This window comes from Podarcis muralis, chromosome 4, assembly GCF_964188315.1.
Source record: "Podarcis muralis chromosome 4, rPodMur119.hap1.1, whole genome shotgun sequence".
NCBI lineage: Eukaryota > Metazoa > Chordata > Lepidosauria > Squamata > Lacertidae > Podarcis > Podarcis muralis.
Window position 1 is genome coordinate 14,597,766 of NC_135658.1, and position 24,239 is coordinate 14,622,004.

General features: G+C 46.5%; 1 protein-coding gene across 2 annotated transcripts in view; it reads left to right on the top strand.

The window, feature by feature from the left end:
- CCDC81 (coiled-coil domain containing 81) overlaps nucleotides 1–24,239 on the top strand; it is a 30,522-nt gene that overhangs the window by 2,317 nt on the left and 3,966 nt on the right. Inside the window, exons 2-14 of one of the 2 annotated variants that reach the window (XM_028726012.2) lie at nucleotides 1,537–1,598; nucleotides 2,730–2,886; nucleotides 3,906–4,162; nucleotides 6,667–6,752; nucleotides 7,890–7,981; nucleotides 9,006–9,123; nucleotides 13,295–13,424; nucleotides 15,514–15,660; nucleotides 16,860–16,967; nucleotides 18,652–18,821; nucleotides 20,781–20,859; nucleotides 21,356–21,582; nucleotides 23,598–23,723. In XM_028726012.2, coding sequence (XP_028581845.2) covers nucleotides 1,537–1,598; nucleotides 2,730–2,886; nucleotides 3,906–4,162; nucleotides 6,667–6,752; nucleotides 7,890–7,981; nucleotides 9,006–9,123; nucleotides 13,295–13,424; nucleotides 15,514–15,660; nucleotides 16,860–16,967; nucleotides 18,652–18,821; nucleotides 20,781–20,859; nucleotides 21,356–21,582; nucleotides 23,598–23,723 — 1,759 coding nt within the window. The remainder of the gene's footprint in view (nucleotides 1–1,536; nucleotides 1,599–2,729; nucleotides 2,887–3,905; nucleotides 4,163–6,666; nucleotides 6,753–7,889; nucleotides 7,982–9,005; nucleotides 9,124–13,294; nucleotides 13,425–15,513; nucleotides 15,661–16,859; nucleotides 16,968–18,651; nucleotides 18,822–20,780; nucleotides 20,860–21,355; nucleotides 21,583–23,597; nucleotides 23,724–24,239) is intronic. The other variant, XM_077926975.1, reaches the window with a different exon arrangement.

Genomic DNA, 24,239 nt, shown 5'->3' on the forward strand with positions numbered 1-24,239 from the left:
TTTTAAACATTTTTAAAAATTCATTATGGATTATTTCCCAATACTCTTTTACCCCTTTACAGGTCCACCAGATTCAATTTCCAGATTCAATCTCTGGGGGCTGGAAGTGTCTCCTGCCTGAAAGCCTGCAGAACGGCTGCCAGCCAGAGTCTACCCTGTAAAGAGCACTAAGCTAGATGGATCAATTGTTTGACTCCATTTAAGGCTATGTCCTTATCTTACCTGCCTCCCCATACCCTTCACAACCTCCATTTCCCCATAATACTTGAGATCAGCTAGGAAGATAGGAAGCTGTTTTATGCTGAGTTAGACCACTGGCCCATCTAGCTCAGTATTGCATGCACTGACTGGCAGCAGCTCACCAGGGTTTCAAGGAAGGGAACTCTCCCAGCGCTAGATGGAGATGCTGGGGATCGAACCTGAGACCTTTTGCATGCTAAACAAACCTGAACAAACTACAATTCCCAGGATTCCTTGGGGGGGATTAATGCACTTTAAATGAATGGTGTGTATGCAGCTTGTGTATGTATTAAGCAGGCATGTTTATGTGTGGGTCTGGCCCCATCCCTTGGCCCACATTGGTTTCCAGGTGTCATCTGACAGCTTGGTGCTGTTCCCCTATACATTTTTGTTGTTGTTTAGTCGTTTAGTCATGTCCGACTCTTCGTGACCCCATGGACCAGAGCACGCCAGGCACTCCTGTCTTCCACTGCCTCCTACAGATTGATCAAACTCATGCTGGTAGCTTCAAGAACACTGTCCAACCATCTCGTCCTCTGTCGTCCCCTTCTCCTTGTGCCCTCCATCTTCCCCAACATCAGGGTCTTTTCCATGGAGTCTTCTCTTCTCATGAGGTGGCCAAAGTATTGGAGCCTCAGCTTCAGGATCTGTCCTTCCTGTGAGCACTCAGGGCTGATTTCCTTCAGAATGGATTGGTTTGATCTTCTTGCAGTCCATGGGACTCTCAAGAGTCTCCTCCAGCACCATAATTCAAAAGCATCAATTCTTCGGCGATCAGTCTTCTGTATGGTCCAGCTCTCACTTCCATACATCACTACTGGGAAAACCATAGCTTTTACTATACGGACCTTTGTTGGCATGACATATAGGAAGTCGGCCCTCGACGTTGATGCAGTGCCCTGAATTCAGTTGCCTATAACATGGTTTGAGAAATCTCAGTAAGGGCCTTTTGCAGCACTGCATTTAAAGTATTCCACTGCAAAATTGCTGGCTCCATTCAAGGCAAGAGAGTTGTTGAGGTAGCTCAGTGTTCCCTTCTGTTGCTGACATATCAGTCTAATATTAGTTGCGAAAGGGAAGTGGAATTGGCTTCTCACTGTCTGGAAAAGCGAGGAGCCACTATAGTAAGGAGTGATGGGAGTTATATCCCAAACATCCATTGAGGGCACCACGTTGGCTATTCCAGATGCAAATGCCCCATAGCCGATGGTTCCTTCCTTCCTTCCTTCGCTTTCCCTTTATGGGACAAGGGAATTAACACGATGCAGGATAACTCTGTATTTCTTTGCATTTCAGATATCCTCGGTATTTGGGGCACTGTTTCGGAGTTTGTTGAAAAGCAGCTTTCTATGAATAAGGTGGGAATTGTTTGTTCCTTTGCTTAAATGCTTGTTTTGAAAGATTTGGGCATTTGTGCATTCTGGTCAAAGCAGCCAGAGTGCGTGCAGATAAATTCTCCTTTTTTTGCTGATGTTTGGCATGAACATGCTCACAGAAAGTGAATCCCTCTTGGAGGCAGTGCTATTTTCTGGAAAAAGCGGCGTGAGAAGTCACAATGAGCACCTTCCTCGTTCTCTTAGAATGGCAATGGCGGCCACCTGAGAGGTGCCAGAACTGAACAAATGACTTCCAATCTTGTTGGGTTCGGAAACACACTCGAAACCATGGCTTCATATCCTGGCTTGTTTGGAAGCTGCTAACCATAGTTTCCTGGTTTTCACCTGATGGGAAGTTATGGTTAATACTCATGCAAAGGGAGGAGCAGAAGGGTTGCATTCAGGTGTACAAAGCCCATGCATATTGTGATTTGATGGTGCAAGCTGGGCTTTCATGCCCAGAACCCTTCCAACAATCCTATAAGGTGAATCCATCTAGTTCTCAGCACTATCTACACTGACTTGCAACAACTCTCAAAGTTGCCAGCCCTACCTAGAAATGTCAAGGATTGAATCAAGAACCTTCTGAATGCTAAGCAGTTCTCCCAATCAGCTAAGGTCTTTTTCCAAATTTGTGAGTGTGGGGTAAAGGGTAAAGGGACCACTGACCATTAAGTCCAGTTGTGACAGACTCTGGGGTTGTGGCGCTCATCTCGCTTTATTGGCCGAGGGAGCCGGCGTACAGCTTCCGGGTCATGTGGCCAGCATGTCTAAGCAGCCTCTGGCAAACCAGAGCAGCCACGGAAACACCGTTTACCTTCCCGCCGGAGCGGTACCTATTTATCTACTTGCACTTTGACGTGCTTTCAAACTGCTAGGTTGACAGGAGCAGGGACCGAGCAACGGGAGCTCACCCTGTTGCGGGGATTCGAACCGCCGACCTTCTGATCGGCAAGTCCTAGGCTCTGTGGTTTAACCCACAGCGCCACCCGCATCCCTTGGGTGTGGGGTATGGCTTGCCTAATGTTTGATCCGACCTAAGATTTGAACTGGTGACTTCATAGCTCATGTTCTAAATCATTACAGTAGTCCAGCTGTGCCTTCTTTTTCCAGGGTGTCTTAATACCAGGGCTGGGGACGTTCTCCTTCTTGAGACAGAAGCTTGAAGTTGGTAATAACAAATACATCCTTATACAGCGGCCTGTGTTCCTTCTGTCTGAGAAACTTGCGCAGATCCATGGGCTGAAGTTTAACAAAATACACACTCCCGGTAAGTAATGGGGTTGTGGTGTGTGCTTTCCTCCATGCCCGTGTGTGCAGTGTACATTTTGCGGTGTGCAACCAACATAACACATGGTATTACGGAGCGAAAATGCAGCAGCGCTGAGGATGGCAGCAGAGTTATGGAAAGAATGGGAAGCAGAAACTAGTTTTTGCCCTAGGAACACAGGACAGTTTTATTTCATAGCTCATGGCCTGAGCCAGGGAAAAGCTGGTTGTGGTGAGCACCTATTGGCTAGCACTAGTGACATCACCAACACAGGTGAGCACAGTACAATTAGATTTTTGTTATGGGGAGGGGAGAGTAAAGTAAAGGGTCAGCGTATGCCAGTGGTGATTGGCGCCAGGGCAAAAGTGGAGATGGTAAGAGGTATAACCTTTGTACAGCAGGCTGCAAAAATATTGGGCTTCATGTTTCAGGTAAGGAAGATGCACCGCCACTGCGGTTCAGGGACACATTCCAGCAAGGGAAAAGTACTTCAGGAAGGTGCAGGGCAAGGCCAGTGAGAGGTGTGGCCTGTGAAGGGGTCATGGCCTATGAATCAAAAGGGCCAGGTGGAGAGGACTGGGGGCCACATCTCTCTTCTCCACCAACGGTCCAAGATGAGGGAGAAAAAAAGTTTTCTACTGGGAGAAATGTGTGAACAACCTATTAGTGTTCTAACATTTTACTCATAAGATGCATTGCAGAGTTGGGGATTCAAATGTGGCCCTTCAGGCCTTTCTGTTTGGCCCTCAGAACTATCCCCAGGCCCCACACTCTCCTCACTGGCCCTTGTTTCACACTTTGAGTGTACAGTGCCTCTCACTTGTCTGAACGGAGGATAGAGAGGTATATATAAAAAACTAGCCTCTTGTACAAAGGTAAAATTTACATTTGTTGCTCCGCCTACTTTTGCTTCTCACCCCGCCCACCACTGGCAAATGCCCCTTGGGATGGACATAGTCTTGCTTCCTGTTCAGATGATTTCTCTCTTCACCGATTCTTTTCCTGCTGCCCTCCCCTAGGTGATATCCCAATTGTTCCGCTAAATTTCATAGTGTTATCCCTGGAGGGCCCTTTCAACAGGGAGACCGTGGAAGGATGTGTCCGAGAGACACTGCTGTCTTTCTCGCGGTCCATCGCCACCAAGCAGACGGTCGAGTTCACCTTCAAAGGGATCGGTGTTCTGGTGATCCGGGACAACAGGGTGAAAATGAAGTTTTACAAAGACTTCCTTCGCGCCATGGATGGGAGTGGGAATCTCCTGAAGGCGCTTACAAACGTACGTTGGTCATCTTTTCCTTCTGGGCCTGGATGTCATTCCGGTCTGATATTTTACCTGTTGTAATAATAAATAATTATTGCATTTGAGGCAGTTTCATTGTTTAGAGCGTGGTGCTGATAACACAAGGAGGATGCAAGTGGCACTGTGGTCTAAACCACTGAGCCTCTTGTGCTTGCCGATCAGAAGGTTGGTGGTTTGAAACCCCATAACGGAGTGAGCTCCCATTGCTGTGTCCCAGCTCCTGCCAACCTAGAAGTTCAAAAGCACACCAGTACAAGTAGATAAATAGCTACCGCTCCGGCAGGAAGGTAAACGGTGTTTCTGTGCGTTCTGGATTCCGTCACGGTGTTCCGTTGTGCCAGAAGTGGTTTAGTCATGTTGGCCACATGCCCTCAAAAGCTGTCGGTGGACAAACACCTGCTCCCTCGGCCTGAAAGCAAGATGAGTGCCACAACCCCATAGTCACCTTTGACTGGACTTAGCCGTCCAGGGGTCCTTTACCTGCTGATAACGCCAAGGTTGCAGGTTCAATCCCTGTATGCGACAGCTGCATATTCCTGGACTAGATGATCCAGAGGGTCCCTTCAAACTCTGTTTCTATGATTCTTCTACGATCCATATTGTTGATGCAACACTAAGTACATTAGTTGGATGTATGTATAAAGGTAAAGGACCCTGGACGGTTAAGTCCAGTCAAAGGCAACTATGGGGTTGCAGCGCTCATCTCGCTTTCAGGCTGAGGTAGCAGGTGTTCGTCCACAGACAGCTTTCCAGGTCATGTGGCCAGCATGACTTAAACCGCTTCGGGCGCAACGGGACACCGTGACGGAAGCCAGAGCGCATAGAAACACCATTTACCTTCCTGCCAGAACAGTAGCTATTTATCTACTTGCACTGGTGTGCTTTCAATCTGCTAGGTTGGCAGGAGCTGGGACAGAGCAATGGGAGCTCACCCCGTCGCAGGGATTCGAACTGTTGACTTTCTGATCGGCAAGCTTAAGAGGCTCAGTGGTTTAGCAGTGTTTCCCAACCTTGGGCCTCCAGCTGTTTTTGAACTACAATTCCCATCATCCCTGACCACTGGTCTTGCTAGCTAGGGATGATGGGAGTTGTAGTCCAAAAACAGCTGGAGGCCCAAGGTTGGGAAACACTGGTTTAGACCACTGCGCCACCCGCTCCTCCTAAGAACAAAAGAGAGCCTGCGGGCTCAGGCCAATGGCCCATCTAGTCCAGCATCCAGTTCTCACAGTGGCCAACCGGGTAATCCACTGGGTAATCCGCAAGCAGGATTCGAGCACCAGTGCCCTCTTCCCTCCTGTGGTTTCCAGCAGATGTGCTGCCTCCAACTGTGGAAGCACAGCCATCAGGGCTAGGATCCATCGATAACCCTCCCTCCATGAATTTGTCTAATCTTTCTTGAAAGCTGTCCAATTCGGTGGCCTTCACCACCTGTGGGATCAGGTTCCATAGTTTAAAGATGTGCTGCTCATGGTTCCTTCAAGACTGGATGACTGCAATGTGCTCTACGTGGGGCATCCCCTCCACTTGATCCAGAAGCTACAGACAGGGCAGGATGCTGCAGCATAATTGCTAATAGGAACGAGGCCTTGCCAGCATAGGACACCTGTGCTCAGAGGTCTACACTGGTTGCCGATTTGCCACCAAGCCAAATTCAAGGTGTTGCTTTTAATATAGAGGTACCCCTGCCTGTACGGGCCAGTCGTGTCCGACTCTGGGGTTGCGTGCTCATCTCGCTTAAGAGGCCGGGAGCCAGCGCTGTCCGAAGACACTTCCAGGTCACGTGGCCAGCGTGACGAAGCTGCTCTGGCGAGCCAGCACCAGCACAGCGCATGGAAACGCCGTTACCTTCCCGCTATAAAGCGGTCCCTATTTATCTACTTGCACTTGGGGGTGCTTTCGAACTGCTAGGTGGGCAGGAGCTGGGACCGAATGACGGGAGCTCACCCCGCTGCGGGGATTCAAACCACCGACCATGTGATCGGCAAGTCCTAGGCACTGAGGCTTTACCCACAGCGCCACCCACGTCCCAATGCTTTTAGTATATACAAAGCCCTTAACAACTTGGAACCAGTTTACTTGCAAGATCATCTTACTCCAAATGTGCTCACCTGAGTGCTTTGATCTGCGGAACTGGCCCTGCTACAGGTACCACACAATACCTGTTCCACATTTGTACAAAATCGATCTTTTAGTGTAGCAGCACCTAGACTTCAGAACTGCCTGCCTATTTTCCAGCACCCACTAAAACATTTTTGTTTAGACAAGGCTACCCAGATGAGCTGAATGTTGATGTGCGTTCTAACCTGTTTTTAGTTTTGCCGATTTAATTTTCAAAAAGGTTTTAAATAGTTGCTTTCTACTCGTTTACCGACAATCGTATTGTTTTATTCTCTCTGTAATCCGCTTTGAGTTAGTTTTTCTTTTACAGTCAAGCAGTGTATATATATAAAAATGAACCACCACCCCTTTTTTCGTTATAGAGGCCAGGCACAGGGGACTCGGTGTTGTCAGCCAAAGAAACCGCTCTTCCACATTCATGCACCGGTAACGTGGTTTTGTTTCCAAGGTGGGTAGGCTCACCTGGTCTGCACACAGATTTCACTTGTCTCTTTCCTAAGGTGACTGCGAAACAGTTTTGATCTTTTTGAGATGGGATGGAAATTGCAAGTAGTTCAAAACACTGCTGCCGCCAGACTACTAGATGGTCCGGCTTCTGGGGAAGAGTGTCTGCAAGCCACAGTGGCTGTGTTCTGCCTCTGCCATCAGAAACATTATTCCTCTGAATACCAGTTTTCTGAGAATTGCAATTGAATAATTGTAGGGTGAATAATGATTGCAAGCCCCTCCGATTGCCTCAGGCTGTATCTTTTTACTTTTCAATTAGAGTAGATTTTACAAATGCCAAACAGATGCAGACGTAGAATAGGAACTAAAACAAAATAAACCACAGGTACATGAATGCAAGGGAGGTAGCGACTAGAACTATTTATAACATAGGATGAATGGTTTAAACAGGACAATCGGCGCAGCCATAAAACTGCTAGCACATTTGCAAAGCTAAGCAGGGTCTGGTATGGTTTCAAATTGGACGGGGGACTTGAGATTCCCGCATTGAAGGGGGTCAGACTAGATGACCGCTGGGTCCCTTTCCACTCTACAATTCCATTATTCCAATCTGCGTCTTCCTTCTGTGTTACTAAGTTTCTCTCCCTGTCGGCTACCCTAACCCTCTTGCTTAGTTCCACATACATTGCTAAACTATTGGACCATCTTTAGCTTAATATTGTCCACTCTGGCTGGCAGCAGCTCTCCAGAGTCTCAGGTGAGGGCTCCAGACCTGTTGCTTGAGATCCTTTTAAACTCTGTCCCCTTCAGCCTTAGCCCATCTCTTTGTATCAGGGATTCTTCCAGGTTTGAGGTGGCCCTTGGCAAAGGGCCCTCTGGTGGGTGCAACCACCTTAAATCTCACCCAGAGGTGGTGGACTCTCCTTTCTTGTAGGCCTTTAAGCAGATCACCTGATGGAGAGTCTTTTGTTGCTGTTCCTGCTTTGCAGGGGTTTGGACTAGAAGGTCTCTTGGGTCCCTTCCAGCTCTGCAAGTCCATGATAAATTCCCCACAATTCAACTTCCCCTTTTGGGTGTGTGGAAGAGGGCACCCAAAGCCATTTGTTTTGATTGATTTCCCCCATCTCCACTCTCACAGCCACCGTAGGGTTGAGATGGGAACCATCCCCGAAGAAGGTGAGAAGACCAGGAAGGAAAAGGAGCAGGCAGAGAAAGAAAACAGCAAAAAAGGTGGGACAAGAGCTTTCGCTTTCGTAAGCCATTTTATTTTCATTTATTTCCTGGGTAGCAAGGATATGTCTTTACAGCAGCCGTCCTCCTGCACCACACCAGGACGCATCCAAAATTGTCCTGGAAACAGGCTGCGTAGCATATCTCAGACATGACCTCAGGCAGAGATGGAAAAAGCTCTGGAAATTTTGACATCTTGCGGGGCTGCAGGGAGACGACGCCATTCCCCTCTATTTATTTATTTGTTCAGGAATATTTACACCCCGCCTACTAACCAAAGTTTTTGAGGCAGCTTATAAAAATAATTTACAGCAGTAGTCACTACAGAAGGGCAATGATGTGTCTATGTCCCACCGCCTCCCCTTCTTGCCAGATGAGAGAGAGTTTGGATTTGATATCCCGCTTTATCACTACCCTAAGGAGTCTCAAAGGGGCTAACATTCTCCTTTCCCTTCCTCCCCCACAACAAACACTCTGTGAGGTGAGTGGGGCTGAGAGACTTCAAAGAAGTGTCACTAGCCCAATGTCACCCGGCAGCTGCATGTAGAGGAGCGGGGAATCGAACCCAGTTCACCAGATTATGAGTCCACTGCTTTTAACCACTACACCACACTGGCTCTCCAACAAATGCTCCAACAGATGTTCCAACAAATGTCGTTATGCAACTGAATCTCCTCCCTTGTTGATAGAGAAAATATTTCCCCCTTAGTTTCCCCCCCCTCCTTCAAATTTTATTTACCAGTAAACAAGATAAACCAAAGAGCTTACAGAACTTGGTTGGTTTTTAAATGGGACATTTGCGGGGACAGCAAAACTGCACACATTTGCTTGTCATACGTGTGTGCGTGTTTGCATTTTTCATCCATGGTTGAGTAGGGTTTTCACATGATTGCAATAGAATGGTACAGTCCCTTAATCTCCCCCCCGCCCCGAATGTGCACTTTTCACAGCTAATTTTTCACGAGCTGCTTCCGTTCACTCTGTGGAATTCTTACGCAACCTTCTGCTTCTCTCCTTCCTGTAGAAAATCTCTCGCCCAAGCGCCTTCTGTCTCGCCAGCTGATTTCTCCAGCCAAAGTCTCAGGGATCTGTTTGACCGAAGAGTATGAGAAGAACTTGAAGCCCAAGCTGCCTCCACAAAGGTAAGATCTTGATTCTGAAGGCGGCAGGGAGGTTTCTCTCTCTCTGGTCCTGTGAAGATAAGAAGCTGCTTAGGATGGACTCAGACCACTTGTCAATCTAGCCCAGTGACTTGCTCTGATTGGTTGCGTTTCTCTAGGGCCCCAGGCTTTAGAGAGTAAGGCTTTGGGGAAACAACTAGGAGATGTTGGCCCTATGGGTCCAGGTCATCAGTTCTTGCTCTTCCGCCTCCCCGCCTGTCTTCTTTCTTCTTTGGCGATCACTTGTAGCCAAGTAAGATTGTCTTCCATAAACACAGCTTTAACAGTGCATCCTAGGTGACTGTGGAGGCCAGTTCTGGATCCATACTACCTTCCACAGTGGGGACATAGGTTTCCAGGTGGAAGTTGATCATGGTGAGAGTTTGCCAAATGTGCCTTCCTCCTAGCACATTTCTCCCTTGTGTCCTGAGTTTGAGCATCTACAAAGCCCATAACACCTTTGGTAAAGGCTGTTCTCCAATTGGAGCGCTCGCAGGCCAGTCTTTCCCAGTTGTCAGTGTTTATACCACATTTTTAAAGATTTGCCTTGAGAGACTCTTTGAACCTCTTTTGTTGACCACCAGCATTACGCTTGCCATTGTTAAGTTCGGAATAGAGGACAGTGGTACCTCGGGGAACAGACACTTCAGGTTACAGACTCCGCTAACCCAGAAATAGTACCTCGGCTTAAGAACTTTACTTCAGGATGAGAACAGAAATTGTGTGGTGGCAGCTGGAGGCCCCATTACCTAAAGTGGTACCTCAGGTTAAGAACAGTTTCAGGTTAAGAACGGACCTCCAGAATGAATTAAGTTCTTAACCCGAGGTACCACTGTAGTTGCTTTGGAAGACGATAATCAGGCATCCACACAACATGACCAGTTCAACAAAGTTGATGTTGAAGAGTCATTGCTTCAACACTGGTGATCTTTGCTTCTTCCAGTACACTGGCATTAGTTCGCCTGTCTTCCCAAGTGATGTGTAAAATTTTTTGGAAACACCATTGATTGAATCCCTGCCTGTATCACAACTGCCACAGCTGTGTGCCTCCAGATGCTGTTGAACTACAGTTCCATCTCCAGGGACCCATGGCCATCCTGGCTGGCACTGATGGGAGTGGTAGCCAAAAATACCTGGAGAGCAACAGGTGGGGAAAGCCTGCTGTAAGATTTAAACATTCAGGGTGGCCTGTGAATGCTTTCATCCATCTTATTCCCCCGCTGAGACGTGTGGCTGGAATTGTCCCATCTCATTTCCCTGTGCACTTTAATTACGAGAATCTTTAGGGTCAAGAGGTGTTTGAGAGCCAGTGTGGTGTAGTGGTTAAGAGCGGTAATCTGGTGAACCAGCGTCCCTGCTCCTCCACATGCAGCTGCTGGGTGACCTTGGGCTAGTCATACTTCTCTGAAGTCTCTCAGCCCCACTCACCTCACAGAGTGTCTGTTGTGGGGAAGGAAGGGAAAGGAGAATGTTAGCCGCTTTGAGACTCCTTCGGGTAGTGATAAAGTGGGATATCAAATCCAAACTCCTCCTCCTCCTCCTCCTCCTCCTCCTCCTCCTCCTCCTCCTCCTCCTCTTCTTCTTCTTCTTCTTCTTCTTCTTCTTCTTCTTCTTCTTCTTCTTCTTCTTCTTCAGTTTTCTGTCTGAGATAGTGGCCCAGCTCAAATGGACAGTGTGGTCAAATGTTTTGCCCTTGCCCTCTCCCTGCCATGCACAAATACAGTGGTACCTCGGGTTAAGTACTTAATTCATTCCAGAGGTCCGTTCTTAACCTGAAACTGTTCTTAACCTGAAGCACCACTTTAGCTAATGGGGCCTCCTGCTGCCACCGCGCTGCCGGAGCACAATTTCTGTTCTTATCCTGAAGCAAAGTTCTTAACCTGAAGCACTATTTCTGGGTTAGCGGAGTCTGTAACCTGAAGCGTATGTAACCTGAAGAGTATGTAACCCAAGGTACCACTGTATGCATATTGCAATACTTTTTAAAAGAAGAATGGCAATGGAGTCTGTGGGATCCCTAGCAATTTTAATATAGAATTGAGTCAGAACGTTGGCTCAAAGCAATCTGCCTCCAGAACTGGGATTTGGTGGAAAAGTTTGAACTCGAATGAGTTCATAAACCCTGCAATGTCCACTGATTCTCCCCTGCAAATCCGCCCCTTTTATATTGCTGGGCCCATTTATGATTCTGCAGCTTGGTTGCTTTTTGTTTAAGCTGCCAGGGTTTCATTTGCAGGGGGGAATTGAGAGATGCAGAAAGGGTTAAGCAGCTGCCTCCTGCCCAGTGATTTCAGCCTACAAGTGCTTCTCTCTCCCCCCCCCCCCCATCAATCTCCAAAATACAGAAATGCAGGGTTGGAGCCCCATTTGCACTCCTATCTAATTTGGTTCGCAGGGATTCAGTCTAGTGCTATTGTTGATTCAGACAAGGAGTTTGCATCTCCACGAAGTCACAAAAACCTTCCTTATTGTGCAAGATGTTCTGTGGGTGCAGGTCACCCTCTAAATGTAAAGAGTCTGCTTTGGTTTTCTCCTGACCATTGCCCTTCCCTCCCCATATGCTATTGTTGTTCAGCAGCTATTGTGCAGCTGAACAACAAAGTATAATTGAAGAGACTCAGGATCCTCTTTCTCGATCAGGGGCAAATTCTATCCTTCCTCTTGATGACAAGACACTGTTTGGTTTCGACAGGGTCAAAGTCCTCAGCGCTGAAAGGCTTTTAAAATGTTTTAAGGGCTCGTCTGAGGCGTTGTGTGAGAGGCCAACAGTTGCTCTCCGAAGCCACTGAAAAATGGATTTGCCAGCAATTAAAGATGTAGGAGAACTTTTGTCCTTAACTGGAAGAGATCCTTTGTTCGGGGCTGAGGGAAATCGGAGGAGATAAACTAGAGACCTCTTCCATTATTTGTGGGTTAACATGGAGGCATCTTCTTCGCAAGGGAAGCTGATTATAATGTTGCACACAACAGACGGCACCAAAGATGAGGAGGCCGATAGAATTTCAACTTGCCTTCTTTGCATTCTGTTTATTTAGATAATGGCGTTCAGCACGCCTGCTGCTTTGATTCTACCCTTCTCTTCAGGGGAAGGAGGTCTCAGGTATAGACTGCCCTTAAAGGGACTGGGCAGTGCTGATGCTGGTGTTTCTGTTAGGATTCTTGCTCCATGTTTGCAGTTATGGGATTGTTGTCTATCACATGATTGTGTATGTTTTCATTCCACAGTGTGGGAAGTGTTTTGTGTTACTGTGTTCTGGAAAGTGGGACTATTGTCCTTTGTTCTTTTTCTCTTTGCTGTCTAATGAGAAAGTGGAAGGAGCTAAGTCAGAATGCTCTGAGTGTATTATATGTAAATAAAAGTAGATTAGCCAAAATGCTGTGCTACTGAGTTCTGTTATGCAAACTGCAAATACTGCAGGATCCCTAAGCATGCTAATGCCTTTTGGCATCAGTCGCTGTGATGTTCGGGCTGGAGAAAGCTTTTGAAGCTCCCGAACGACCGACCAGGAGGGAGAGAACATGCCAGTCAGGCATGTTTCTCTGTCAGGGTCCTACAGGAGTGTAGGGAGCTTCAAAAGCTTTCTTCTGCCTGAACATCACAGCGACCGATGCCAACAGACATCGGCACACTTAGGGATCTGCAGAGTCTTCGCAGCTTGCGTAACAGACCTCAGCAACTCAGCATTTTGGCTAATCTACTTTATTTACATATAAACACACACGGAGCACTGCAAAATGGCTCCCTCTCTCTCTAGCATCAGACAACAAAGAGAAAGGACAAAGGACAATAGTCCCACTTCACGGAACACAGTAACACAAACATCCTGTCTCCATCACTTCCTACTCTGTGGAGTCAAAAAACACCACATCATGTGATAGACAACAATCCTATGACTGCAATCATGGAGCAGGAATTCTAACAGATCCCTCTAAGGATGGTGAGGGCAGCGGTGTTAGCGTGATGGAAGCCCAAATCCTTACTCAAGGCTCCAGAGTTTGCTAGGGATTGAGCAACATTCAGGTTAAGCTCGTCCAACTTCCGATCCCACTGTCAAGGTGGAAGTCGGGACAGACACTCTCGCCTTCTCCAGAGACACAGTCTCATGTTTGGCATGCATAAAACTCCTGCTGGCCATGTTTTTGTGTTCTCCAGGCAAGGACCGACAACAACGCCCACTCCCGAAGCCCCGAAGACAGAGCAAGAAGCCAGCCCCGCCAAAATTCCTGCCCTCAGACCCCGGACTCCATCCCCAATTTGTCAAGATCATGGTAGGGCAGGCCAGGTATAATACGTAGCTTTTCCTCCTTTTTTGTCTATATCTGTGCAGGACCAAATAGGCATGGCCTTTGGTAGGGGATGGAAGTCGGCAGCTGGCAGCCTGCGACCCACATTTGGCCCATTGCTTACATATATATATGGAGGCCCACAGATTAGCCACGCCTGCAGTCTGAGGACCCTGTGATGCACACTTCTTACATATGCCACTTCTTTTGCCTTTATGGCAATGCTCTAGTCATTGCACCTACTTGAAAAGAGCCTTTTTACACAAGCAAGGAGCAGATCTGTGTTTAAATGCCGAACAAACAATAGCTTTTGCCGGTGTAAACACCACCAAGAATTTCTGAGCTGGAGCAAAATTTGTGCTTGTTTTTCCTAGATAGATTTGGGAGGGCGGGATGTCGGGGATGCAATCCTGTTTTGTCCTAGTTCCTAACATCTCTGGTGGTGCTTTGGTGGGGGCATGAGCGGCGGTACGCACGCTTGCGTACAAAGCATGCGCAAGGCAAAAGAACCCACCTTGGTGCTTTTGTACCTACTGGGGAAGTGTGGATTTCGCAAAGTTGTGTCTGAGAGGTGTTTTAGCCCTGCATTTCCAAAATGACTGCCCCAGGGTGCACATTTTGAATATGATTGTGTGCATCCTTTGGCAACTCAAACACTAATGCACTTCTTGTGACATTTCCTTTTTGCTGCAAAAACGACTGAACTGGACCACTGCAATGCGTTAAACATGGGGTTGTCTTTGAAGGCCTCTTGTGGCCCCTAGAAGTCTGCCCAGAAAGAAAATGCAGCTCTCAGGCTGTAAAGTTTTCCCTATAGCTGTTCCAGTGCTAGAAATAGCCCAACAACACTCCTCCATGACCTTTTCTGTTTCATTATTTGGGTGGTTTGCTGTGATGGAAATATAACAATTGAGCATTTGCAGCCCTCTAATGATACCCTCAAATCTGCCACCAGAGACACCCTACTCTCCATAATGGACAAGGTGCTGTCGTGCCAAGTCAAGTTTTATCTACTGAAAGCCACTAGCCTTTATAAATTTTCATTTTTGAAACTCTTTTTCTGCCTACATTTCTGAGGAAGTCAAGTCAGAGGGAAGTTTGGAGCTGATGTGCTATTACAATGTATTGGTGACTAACTTGTGTTGATTCTTTGGTACGCTAAGGCAAACAGAACAGCCTTAGGTTTTTAAAGCAGAGGTTTTCAACTTTTTTGGGTCCACAGCTCCCTTGACCAATGGCATTCTTTCTGCGGCACCCCTGTGGGGCTCAGGAGCCCAGTTGTGTCACCCCTTGCCTGCAGAGCTGGCAGCCCCTCACCCCTTTTCGGACATCCTTGCTTATGGAGTGTTCCCTCAGCCTCCTCTCCTCTCTCCTTGGGAGTCCTCTGGGCAGCCACAGCTGACACCTCTGGTCTCTGAACTGCCCCCCCACCTGCCCCAAAGAGAGGTGCCTTTTCACACTGCCCCACAGGGGCCTGGGAAGCATCCCCTGGCCAGCCCCAGAGGCACCATTTGCCTGGAGAGCTTGTAGACAGGGCTGCTGCTGCTGCAACAGTTGTGCAAGCCTTTGGGAGGCAGAGACACAAGAGGGCATCAGAGGAAGGGAGGGAAGGAAAGAGGAACAGAGGCCAGTGTTGCCCATGGCAACCCTGACCCTCATTCAAGGCACCTCAGGGTGCCATGGCACACTGGTTGAAAACCACAGGTTTAAGGATATTTAGCCCCTTCAGAGAATAGGTAAACGATCTTCCTGTTTTCATTGTTTAAAAGGACTCATAGTTAAAGCTGACCACAGTTTGCTGGTTTGATCAACACACTAAACTATGGTTAATGGAAACCGGAAGCAAAAGCTTCTAAACGCCTCTTCCACAGCCACACTGGAGGAGGAGGAGGAGGAGGAGGAGGAGGAGGAGGAGGAGGAGGAGGCTAAGGAGAGAGTGAGAGCCCAAGGCTTGCTGCGGCTTATTCTCATCATGCCAAATTATGGTTAAGTACTTCGTCTGAACACTGGAGTCGGCAAGCTAAAAGCGGCAAAATCAAGCCTTCAAATCAATAATGCCTCTGTGGCTTGTACTATATGCATTCCCAGGAAATGTGCTACTTGTGCATGCAGCGTGCTCAGAGGAGCATCCCTTTGTACTTGGGTGAAGAGAAGAGGAAGAAAGAGAAGGAAGAAGACAGGATATTGGCACAGTATCAGGCCCTAAAGGATCACGAAGCCTTTCAGAGGCAGCTGGTAAGGCGGCACAAGAATAAAAACAACACCCTTTTCTTCTTCTTCTAATTAGAAAAAAAAAGGGCAGATCTTTTGAACAAGAAAGGGGAGGCTTGTTCTACTGAGGATGGATTCACACATGCAGAAATGCCTGTATTAAGCGGAAATTGGGCATGAAAATGCAAAAATTAGTGGCAGTAGCATACGAAAACGCATTGTATTAGGGGGAATGGCTTGCAGAAATGTGCATATTTGTCAAAACTGCAAGCACACCTGTTTGCTGTAGGAGAAGACAGCTCTAAGAAGCTGGTGAATTTTCATGGAAATTAAAAGTTGCCAGTTGTTGTGGAAATGTGGAGAAATGAATTTAACATTGGGAAAATGAGAAACTGGCATATTTGTTTGTTCCTGGTCTCTGAATAAGGCAGCATCTTATGTTCACTGCTACCAGTGTGTAGAGGTTGCTTGTTCGAGAACATCTCCCGGGTTAAAGTCTACCTGCAGGTGCAAAGCTAATATATCTAGCGGAAGAATTAGACTGAGAGAGTAAGAGAAAGTGTTGGGTGTGTTGCCTTTCTAGAGAACGAAACCTTGTTTGTTGGGGCTTTCTCACACCTTTTTGCCATTTTTTTTTTGGAAGTTGCTTTGGGTTGCCTTGGGGATGAGAAAGCAACTAACAAACTTAACAAATAAAAATAACAATGAATAAATAACTAACCCCCCTGCTCTGCCACCGTTCACCTCAAATGCATCTACAGTGGTGCCTTGCAAGACGAAATTAATTCGTCCCACGAGTTTTGTCGTCTTGCGATTTTTTTCGTCTTGCGAAGCACGGTGTCGGGAAAGTTTTGGGAAAGCTTCAAAAATCGCCAAAGTCTTTAAAAACCTCAAAAAAGGCTACCACACCGCGTTTTATGAGTTGCTCCTCGAAGTCAAGTTGCAACTGTATTAACGGTGTTAAGAAAAAGGAAACAAATTTGCAAGACGTTTCCGTCTTGCGAAGGAAGCCCATAGGGGAAATCGTCTTGCGAAACAGCTCAAAAAACAAAAAACCCTTTCGTCTAGCGAGTTATACCACTGTATAAGGATGCTGAGAGGGAGAGATTGCATTGCACGTTTAAGGCAAAGCATTATTGTAAACTGTCGGTTTGTCAGCCCCTTTTATTCTGCCCTCCCCTTTTCACTTTGAATGCACCTCCGGCAAATCTCCTCCACCACAGATGCGAGCGATGACAAATCGAGAAGAGAACCAGAGAATTGCGGCTTTTAACCTCGGGGTTGCCGAAGCCACCAGGAACCACAAGAATGATAAAGCTTTGGACAGCTACGTGAGTTCATGCCCTCTATGATAGTCTAACTGCCCTGGCATCTCTGGTCAAAGTGGGAGGTGCTCTGAAATAGCTCAGTACTTATTTTCTCCAAATTCCAGGGCAATACCAGGGCAGGGTGCAATAATATAAATGAAAACAATCCATGAATACATTCGCAATACAGTGGTACCTTGGTTCTCAAACTTAATCCCTTTCCGGAAGTCTGTTCCAAAATCAAAGCGTTCCAAAGCCAAGGTGCGCTTTCCCATAGAAAGTCATGCAAAACAGATTAATCCATTCTAGACTATTGAAAACAACAACAACAAGAAGAGTTTGGATTTGATATCTCGCTTTATCACTACCCGAAGGAGTCTCAAAGCGGCTAACATTCTCCTTTCCCTTCCTCCCCCACAACAAACACTCTGTGAGGTGAGTGAGGCTGAGAGACTTCAGAGAAGTGTGACTGGCCCAAGGTCACCCAGCAGCTGCATGTGGAGGAGTGGAGACACGAACCCGGTTTCCCAGATTACGAGACTACCGCTCTTAACCACTACACCACACTGGCTCCCTGACCCCTAAAACAGCAATTTAACATGAATTTTACTAACGAGACCATTGATCCATAAAATGAAAGCAATAATCAATGTACTGTACTATAAAATAAATAAGACAGTATTGTAGATGATTTTAAAAAAAATCTTACCTGCACTGATGATAGTCATTGTTTGGATGGGGGGCTTTTATCCATTTTCACAGCCACACAATCAATCAATCAATCAATCAATCAGTGGATGAACTGGGTTCCACACAGTCACAAAAACAAATTAACCAAAAAAGCCTTAAAAACAAAAACGCAACAAATAGCAAAAACAAAAGCACCAAACTTAATCCATTCTGGAAGTCCATTTGACTTCTGAAATGTTCAAAAACCAAGACACAGCTTCTGATTGGTGCGGATGCCCCAGAAACAATAGCCAACAGCTGCATTGGATGTTCGGCTTCCAAAAAACGTTTGAAAACCGGAACGCCTACTTCCAGGTTTTTGGCGTTTGAGAACCAAGGCATTTGAGAACCAAGGTATCACTGTAGTGTTCAGAATATGACCAATCCCTCAACCTTAGCAACAGCAGATTCTCCCTCCCCACACACACCAGGACTGTACTCTGGGATTACCACTAATGTCATTGATTTATTGATTACATCAATAGCCCAGCTTTCCTCCAAGGAGCTCTAGGTGGCACACTTAGTCCATGCTTTCTTCACAACAACTCTGTGAGGTAGGCAAGGCCAGAAGATGGTGACTGTTCCAAAGCCACCCAGTGGTGCATCATGGCGCACGGGGGATTTGAACCCTAGTCTCCCAGGTCCTGGTTTAACCTCTAACTGCTATACTGCACTGGTTCTCATCTCTTTGGGGGTTTTCAACAGGTGCAATTTTGTCATGGGGAAGAGACATTTCAGGCCGTGGCTAGAGGCAAGAGCGTATGCTTTGCATGCAGAAGGGCCTGGGTTCAGTCCCCAGCATCTCCAGTAGGACTAGAGAGCAGCTGCCAGTCCGTGTTGGCAATGCTGAGCTACAAGGACCTGATGGCCTGGCTCAGTCTAAGGCAGCTTCCCGTGTTTCTGTGATGGTTGGGAATTCCTTCAATGCACAAGATTGGATGAGGTCTTCTCAACCAATGGTTGAATCTCTCCTGAACAGAAATCATACATCTTTGAGAAGAGGCCAACCAGTGCCACCATTCAGCAAAAGCAAGAGGTGTATGCACAACAGCTGGGGAAGCAAGTGGACGACAAGATGGCCAGAGAGTTGAAGCTGAGGCAGGATCAGGACCTCATTGACCGCCTGGAGCAAGTGCAGCTGGCAGAAGAGTAAGTCTTCTGGGATGAGTTGTCCCTGTAGGCCAGGGTTTCCCAAACTTGGGTCTCCAGGGACTCAGCTGTTGTTGTTGTTGTTGTTTAGTCGTTTAGTCGTGTCCGACTCTTCATGACCCCATGGACCAGAGCACGCCAGGCACTCCAGTCTTCCGCTGCCTCCCGCAGTTTGGTCAAACTCATGCTGGTAGCTTCAAGAACACGCTCCAACCACCTTGTCCTCTGTCGTCCCCTTCTCCTTGTGCCCTCAATCTTTCCCAACATCAGGGTCTTCTCTTCTCATGAGGTGGCCAAAGTATTGGAGCACTCGGGGCTGATTTCCTTAAGAATGGATAGGTTTGATCTTCTTGCAGTCCATGGGACTCTCAAGAGTCTCCTCCAGCTCCATAATTCAAAAGCATAAATTCTTCGGCGATCAGCCTTCTTTATCGTCCAGCTCTCACTTCCATACATCACTACTGGGAAAACCATAGCTTTAACTATACAGACCTTTCTCGGGAAGCTACACAGCTGCAAATGAAACGTTTCAAATGCATTGTAAAGTGCAATATACAAATGTGACACTAGGTGGCAACAGTGAGCTATGCAAAATTCAATGTGTTTTTCAATTTTATTTTTTTTAAAAGCATTTTCACAGTGTTTTTTTTATTTGTGTGTAGATTCCACCCAGCTGTTTTTTGACTGCAGTTCCCATCATCCCTGACCGCTGGTCCTGCTAGCTGGTGCTGATGGGAGTTGTAGTCCAAAAGCAGCCGGAGACCCAAGAAAACATTGCTGTAGATGTTCCTTTCTCAAGGTGTTTTCCACTGCGAGGTGTGAAGCAGCCTGCCCCAACCTGGTGCCCTCCATATGTTAGTGGACTACAATACCCATCATACCTGAGCATTGACCTGAGCAGTAACAGGCTGCTGGGAGTTGTAGTCTGAAACCTCTGGAAGGCACTAGGTTGGTGAACTGCAGGTGACATCAGATATTTTCATATCTGCTTTATGGGCGGCTTTAAGAGCTGCAGGGAGATATCGGGTATTTTCACATTTTACCAAAAAAGGGCCAAAAGAATTGACTACCTAAATAGGAATAGAAACAAAATTGTTTAAACATAATATGCTGGCTAAAATAGAGATGTATAATCAAGTCAGTCAGAACTCTCATTGGCTTTCCAGGGCAAGATCACTATTTATTTCCTTTCCTTCCTTTCCAAAATTGCTGTTGGGTATAGTTTGTACTTTGCCAGACAAGCATAATTAGGGCACTTTTTCATGTTTTAAAAGCTAATGGGCATATATTTAAACTAAAGATTTTAATGAACGAAGAAGAGAAGACTGACGATGTCTCAGGTGTCAGGAGTGGGATAATATTCAATTGCCTATTTGTCAGAACAGCACCTCTGTACACTTCAGGTAAACAGAGAGCCTTAGGGCTCTGGACCCTGAACAAGTATATTTTTATTTTAAAAAAATAAATAAATTGAAAATTGTCAACCCTGTTGTAAAGTGGCCTGAAAAAATTCCTACATTGCCAAGCACTGGGCAGGAGTAAGTCCTGTACAGTAATCTGGAACTGTGTGTGAAAAAAGTAATAGAAATAACAATACAATGAGTCTAATCGGAAGTAAAATGTGTTTATTTTCTTCTTTCTTTTCTTTTTTCTTTTCCTCTCTTTCCTCTCTTCTTTTTTCACTTTCTTCTTTTGGTCTTTTTCTTTCTGATTTGTTAAGAAAGAGATAAAGAGATATAAGTTAAATATGAAAATTTGACTAACTTAAAGTGATGTTTTGTAATTTGTCAGCTATTGTCAAAAATGGTCAATCGTAATGAACTGATGTATTATTGTGGATTTTTTTTGTTATTGTTGAATCTCAAATAAAAGTTATTTTAAACTTAAAAAAAGAGAGGAGTAAATCCTACTGAAATTTGGTTGGCTGAATGCTACACATGCCCCTCTTTATCTTTCTAGGTTAGCTGCCCAAAGAACAAAATACCTGAAGGACAAAATGGAAGAAACAAAGTGTTATAAGAGAGCGCTGGACACGCAGGTAAAAATGAGAGATGCCAGTTAACAGCGCAACCCTCCAGGTGTGTTTATTCAGAAGGGAATCTTGATAATTTCTGTGGGGCTTCCTCCAAGATAAGTGGATATGGTGCTGCAGCCTCACGGAATGAACCGAAGCCCTATTATTATTATTATTATTTTATTATTAGGACCAATCAGACTGCTGCATTCTGGATCCTATTGTTCTAGGACCAATCAGACTGCTGCATTCTGGATCCTATTGTTCTAGGACCAATCAGACTGCTGCAATTTGGATCCTATTCAACTCAGTACATAACACTAAACATCCTGCACTCTCTCAACCATTCCTCATAAGGCTTGGTTTGCCTTATCCACACTTTCTGTCTTCACATGTGGTATAGATCACGGTGTACGTGGCTCCGTAGTTCCCCTAGACCTGTTTCCGCTTCCTTACGAAAGAAGCAGGCGTAAGAGGAAAGAGTAAGGCTCATTTTTCGCCCTCTCGAATTTGGACCCAGATAAAGATGAGGCCAGCTCCGTTGCCGCAGTGCGAGCCTGATTCGGCCGGGGTCATCTTTGGGAAGAACGACATGAATAACGAAAGAATGGGCGAAGGAAGGAAGCGCTGCCAGGAATATTCCAAATGCCAGCTGCAGGCGGCTGCGGAACGCAAGCGGGCAGACATCATCAGAGAGCTGATTGATCAGCGGAGAGCAGCAGCAATGCTTCAGAGAGCGAAGGAACAGTAAGAACAGAAAATGGTTGTGCTACGGTTTTTCCAGTAGATATGCAGAACCGGGACAGTCTTACTGTTGTAATGATTATCCAGAGCATTTTTATCCTTCCCAAAAAGGCTCCCAGGAATCAGTAATAAGAAAGTTTCTGCCCTCGGGCTTACAGTCTAAAAGACACAACACAAAAGGCAAAGGGGTTGGGAAGAAATAATGCAAACTCAGGCATTACCATATTTTTTGCTCTATAAGACTCACTTTTTCCCTCCTAAAAAGTAAGGGGAAATGTGTGTGCGTCTTATGGAGCGAATGCAGGCTGCGCAGCTATCCCAGAAGCCTGAACAGCAAGAGGGATTGCTGCTTTCACTGCGCAGAGATCCCTCTTGCTGTTCTGGCTTCTGAGATTCAGAATCCCCCCCCCCCTTGTTTTCCTCCTCCAAAAACTAGGTGCGTCTTGCGGTCTGGTGCGTCTTATAGAGCGAAAAATACGGTATTTTTTAGCTGCAAAATTCTTGTAATTAGGCAGTGGGAAGGTGACTCTTTTCAGGCAGCAGACTTCTGGGTTTCCGGAAATGTCAACAAGTTGCTTAATTAATATATATATATAATCATCATCATTTTTGCTCCCCAAGTAATGTTCTTGTGGAATTTTCTGCACTGGGTGCCGCAATAGCTTGGCTAGCCCTAGGTATCATGTACTTTGCTTGGGGATGGGGGAGGAATCCTGCAAACTCAGATTCCTAATTGTACCTGCCTTATTTGATTTGGGTGGACTGGATCAGGTCTTGAGATCACTGCCAAATCTACATTCCTTTACAATGCCACCCAGTCTTGCTCCTTCCATTCTTGCTCCTCAGCTTAATCTTCCTGAGGATGATGGAAGTTGCAGTCCAACAATATCTAGGGACCCATAGCTGAAGAACGATGGTCTAGGTCTGGATAATATTGAACTAGATGGACCAATAAGCTGACTTGGTGTAAGGCAAGTTTCCTACACGGTGCCAGATTTACATATAAGCTAAACAAGCTATAGCTTAGGCCCCCACTCTCTTGGCAGCCCCATTTTTTTTAAAAAAACAAAACAAAACTGGATGTACATTTCCAAAATATAAGATAAAATACAAATAGAATAAAACCTACATACAGCAACAGTGTTTTGTGTTGTGTAGGCTCCTATTATCTAAGGTAATGGGCCCCGCCTGCTAGCCTGCTCCCTAAAATATCACTGGTTTGCTCATTTCTATATATAGGGTGTGGGACGCGGGTGGCGCTGTGGGTTAAACCACTGTGCTGCTTGGGCTTGCCGATCAAAAGCTCTGCGGTTCAAATCCCCACGGCGGGGTGAGCTCCCGTTGTTCGGTCCCAGCTCCTGCCAACCTACCAGTTCGAAAGCATGCAGTGCAAGTAGATAAATAGGTACCTCTCCGGCGGGAAGGTAAACGGTGTTTCCGTGCGCTGCTCTGGTTTGCCAGAAGCGGCTTAGTTATGCTGGTCACATGACCCAGAAAAACTGTCTGCGGAAGCGGACAAACGCCGGCTCCCTCAGCCCTCTAAAGCGAGATGAGCGCCGCAACCCCAGAGTCGTTCGCGACGGGACTTAATTGTCAGGGGTCCCTTTACCTTTACCTATATATAGGGTGCCTACATTCTGCATGGACTGGTCGCACGGCAACATGTACAAATGGCTTTCGATACCTATTAGGTCCATAAATTACCATATAGCATATATTCAACACAAAAAAACAGCGACAATTTGCTGTTGACAAAGGACAGCTGGACATATATAAAGGGCCCCATTACCTTCAGTAGCTTAGGGTCTCATCGAACCTAAATCTGGCTCTGCCTACACCCCTAATGGTTTTTGGGAGGGGAAGCCTGTGTGTGCCCTTATCGCAACCCATTGCAAATGTGCATTGTTAGTTTTCTGGTTTTGCACTATTTATTCTAGTGGGGGGGAAAGAGCAATGATCTGAAAGGAGCCAGGATCTGACTCTTCCCCTCCCTCCACCCCCAACGCTGCCTTTTCTAGGTTGATGGCTGAAAAAGGAGAGCGGCTAGAGAAGATGTTCCAGATGAACTTAGCCGTGCAGGAAGACTGGAAGAAGAGTGCTGGGATGAAGAGGCAGCGGGATTACGAAGAGCAGATCTTTAGACGGTAAAGTTCAGCCGACGGCCAAACTCGCCAGCCCCTTCCTTGCTTCTCTCTTGGCTGGGCCAGAGTGCTGCCGCTAAACTGCCATCCGAATGGCAGTGGCGTCATGGCACACTCTGCAGAATGGGGAGTAGCTGAGTCCCACCATCTCCCTAGTGCTAGGCTACCTCTTCCTGGCATTGGTCACCCTCCCAAAATGACCAGGCTCAGTTTCATCCAAGAAGAGACAGTCCCATTGCATCACACAGGACTGGGAATCCTGGGTGATGGCACAGCATCTCTCCCTGTCCCTGCCCATCAAAATTGCTTTCTATGGGGATAGGACAGTGGTGGAAGCCTAGGTGGAAGAATGTGTAGACATCACTGCTGTAACTGAAAATCTGTTTGTGTGTCTTGGCCTGTTGTAAGAGGATGTGGAAGGATGTCAGCTGTGATTAGACATGATTAGGGCCCAAGCAAAATTACTCCCCTTCACATTCATCTTTCCCAGTTGCAAATATACGTATCGAGTCCCAACGA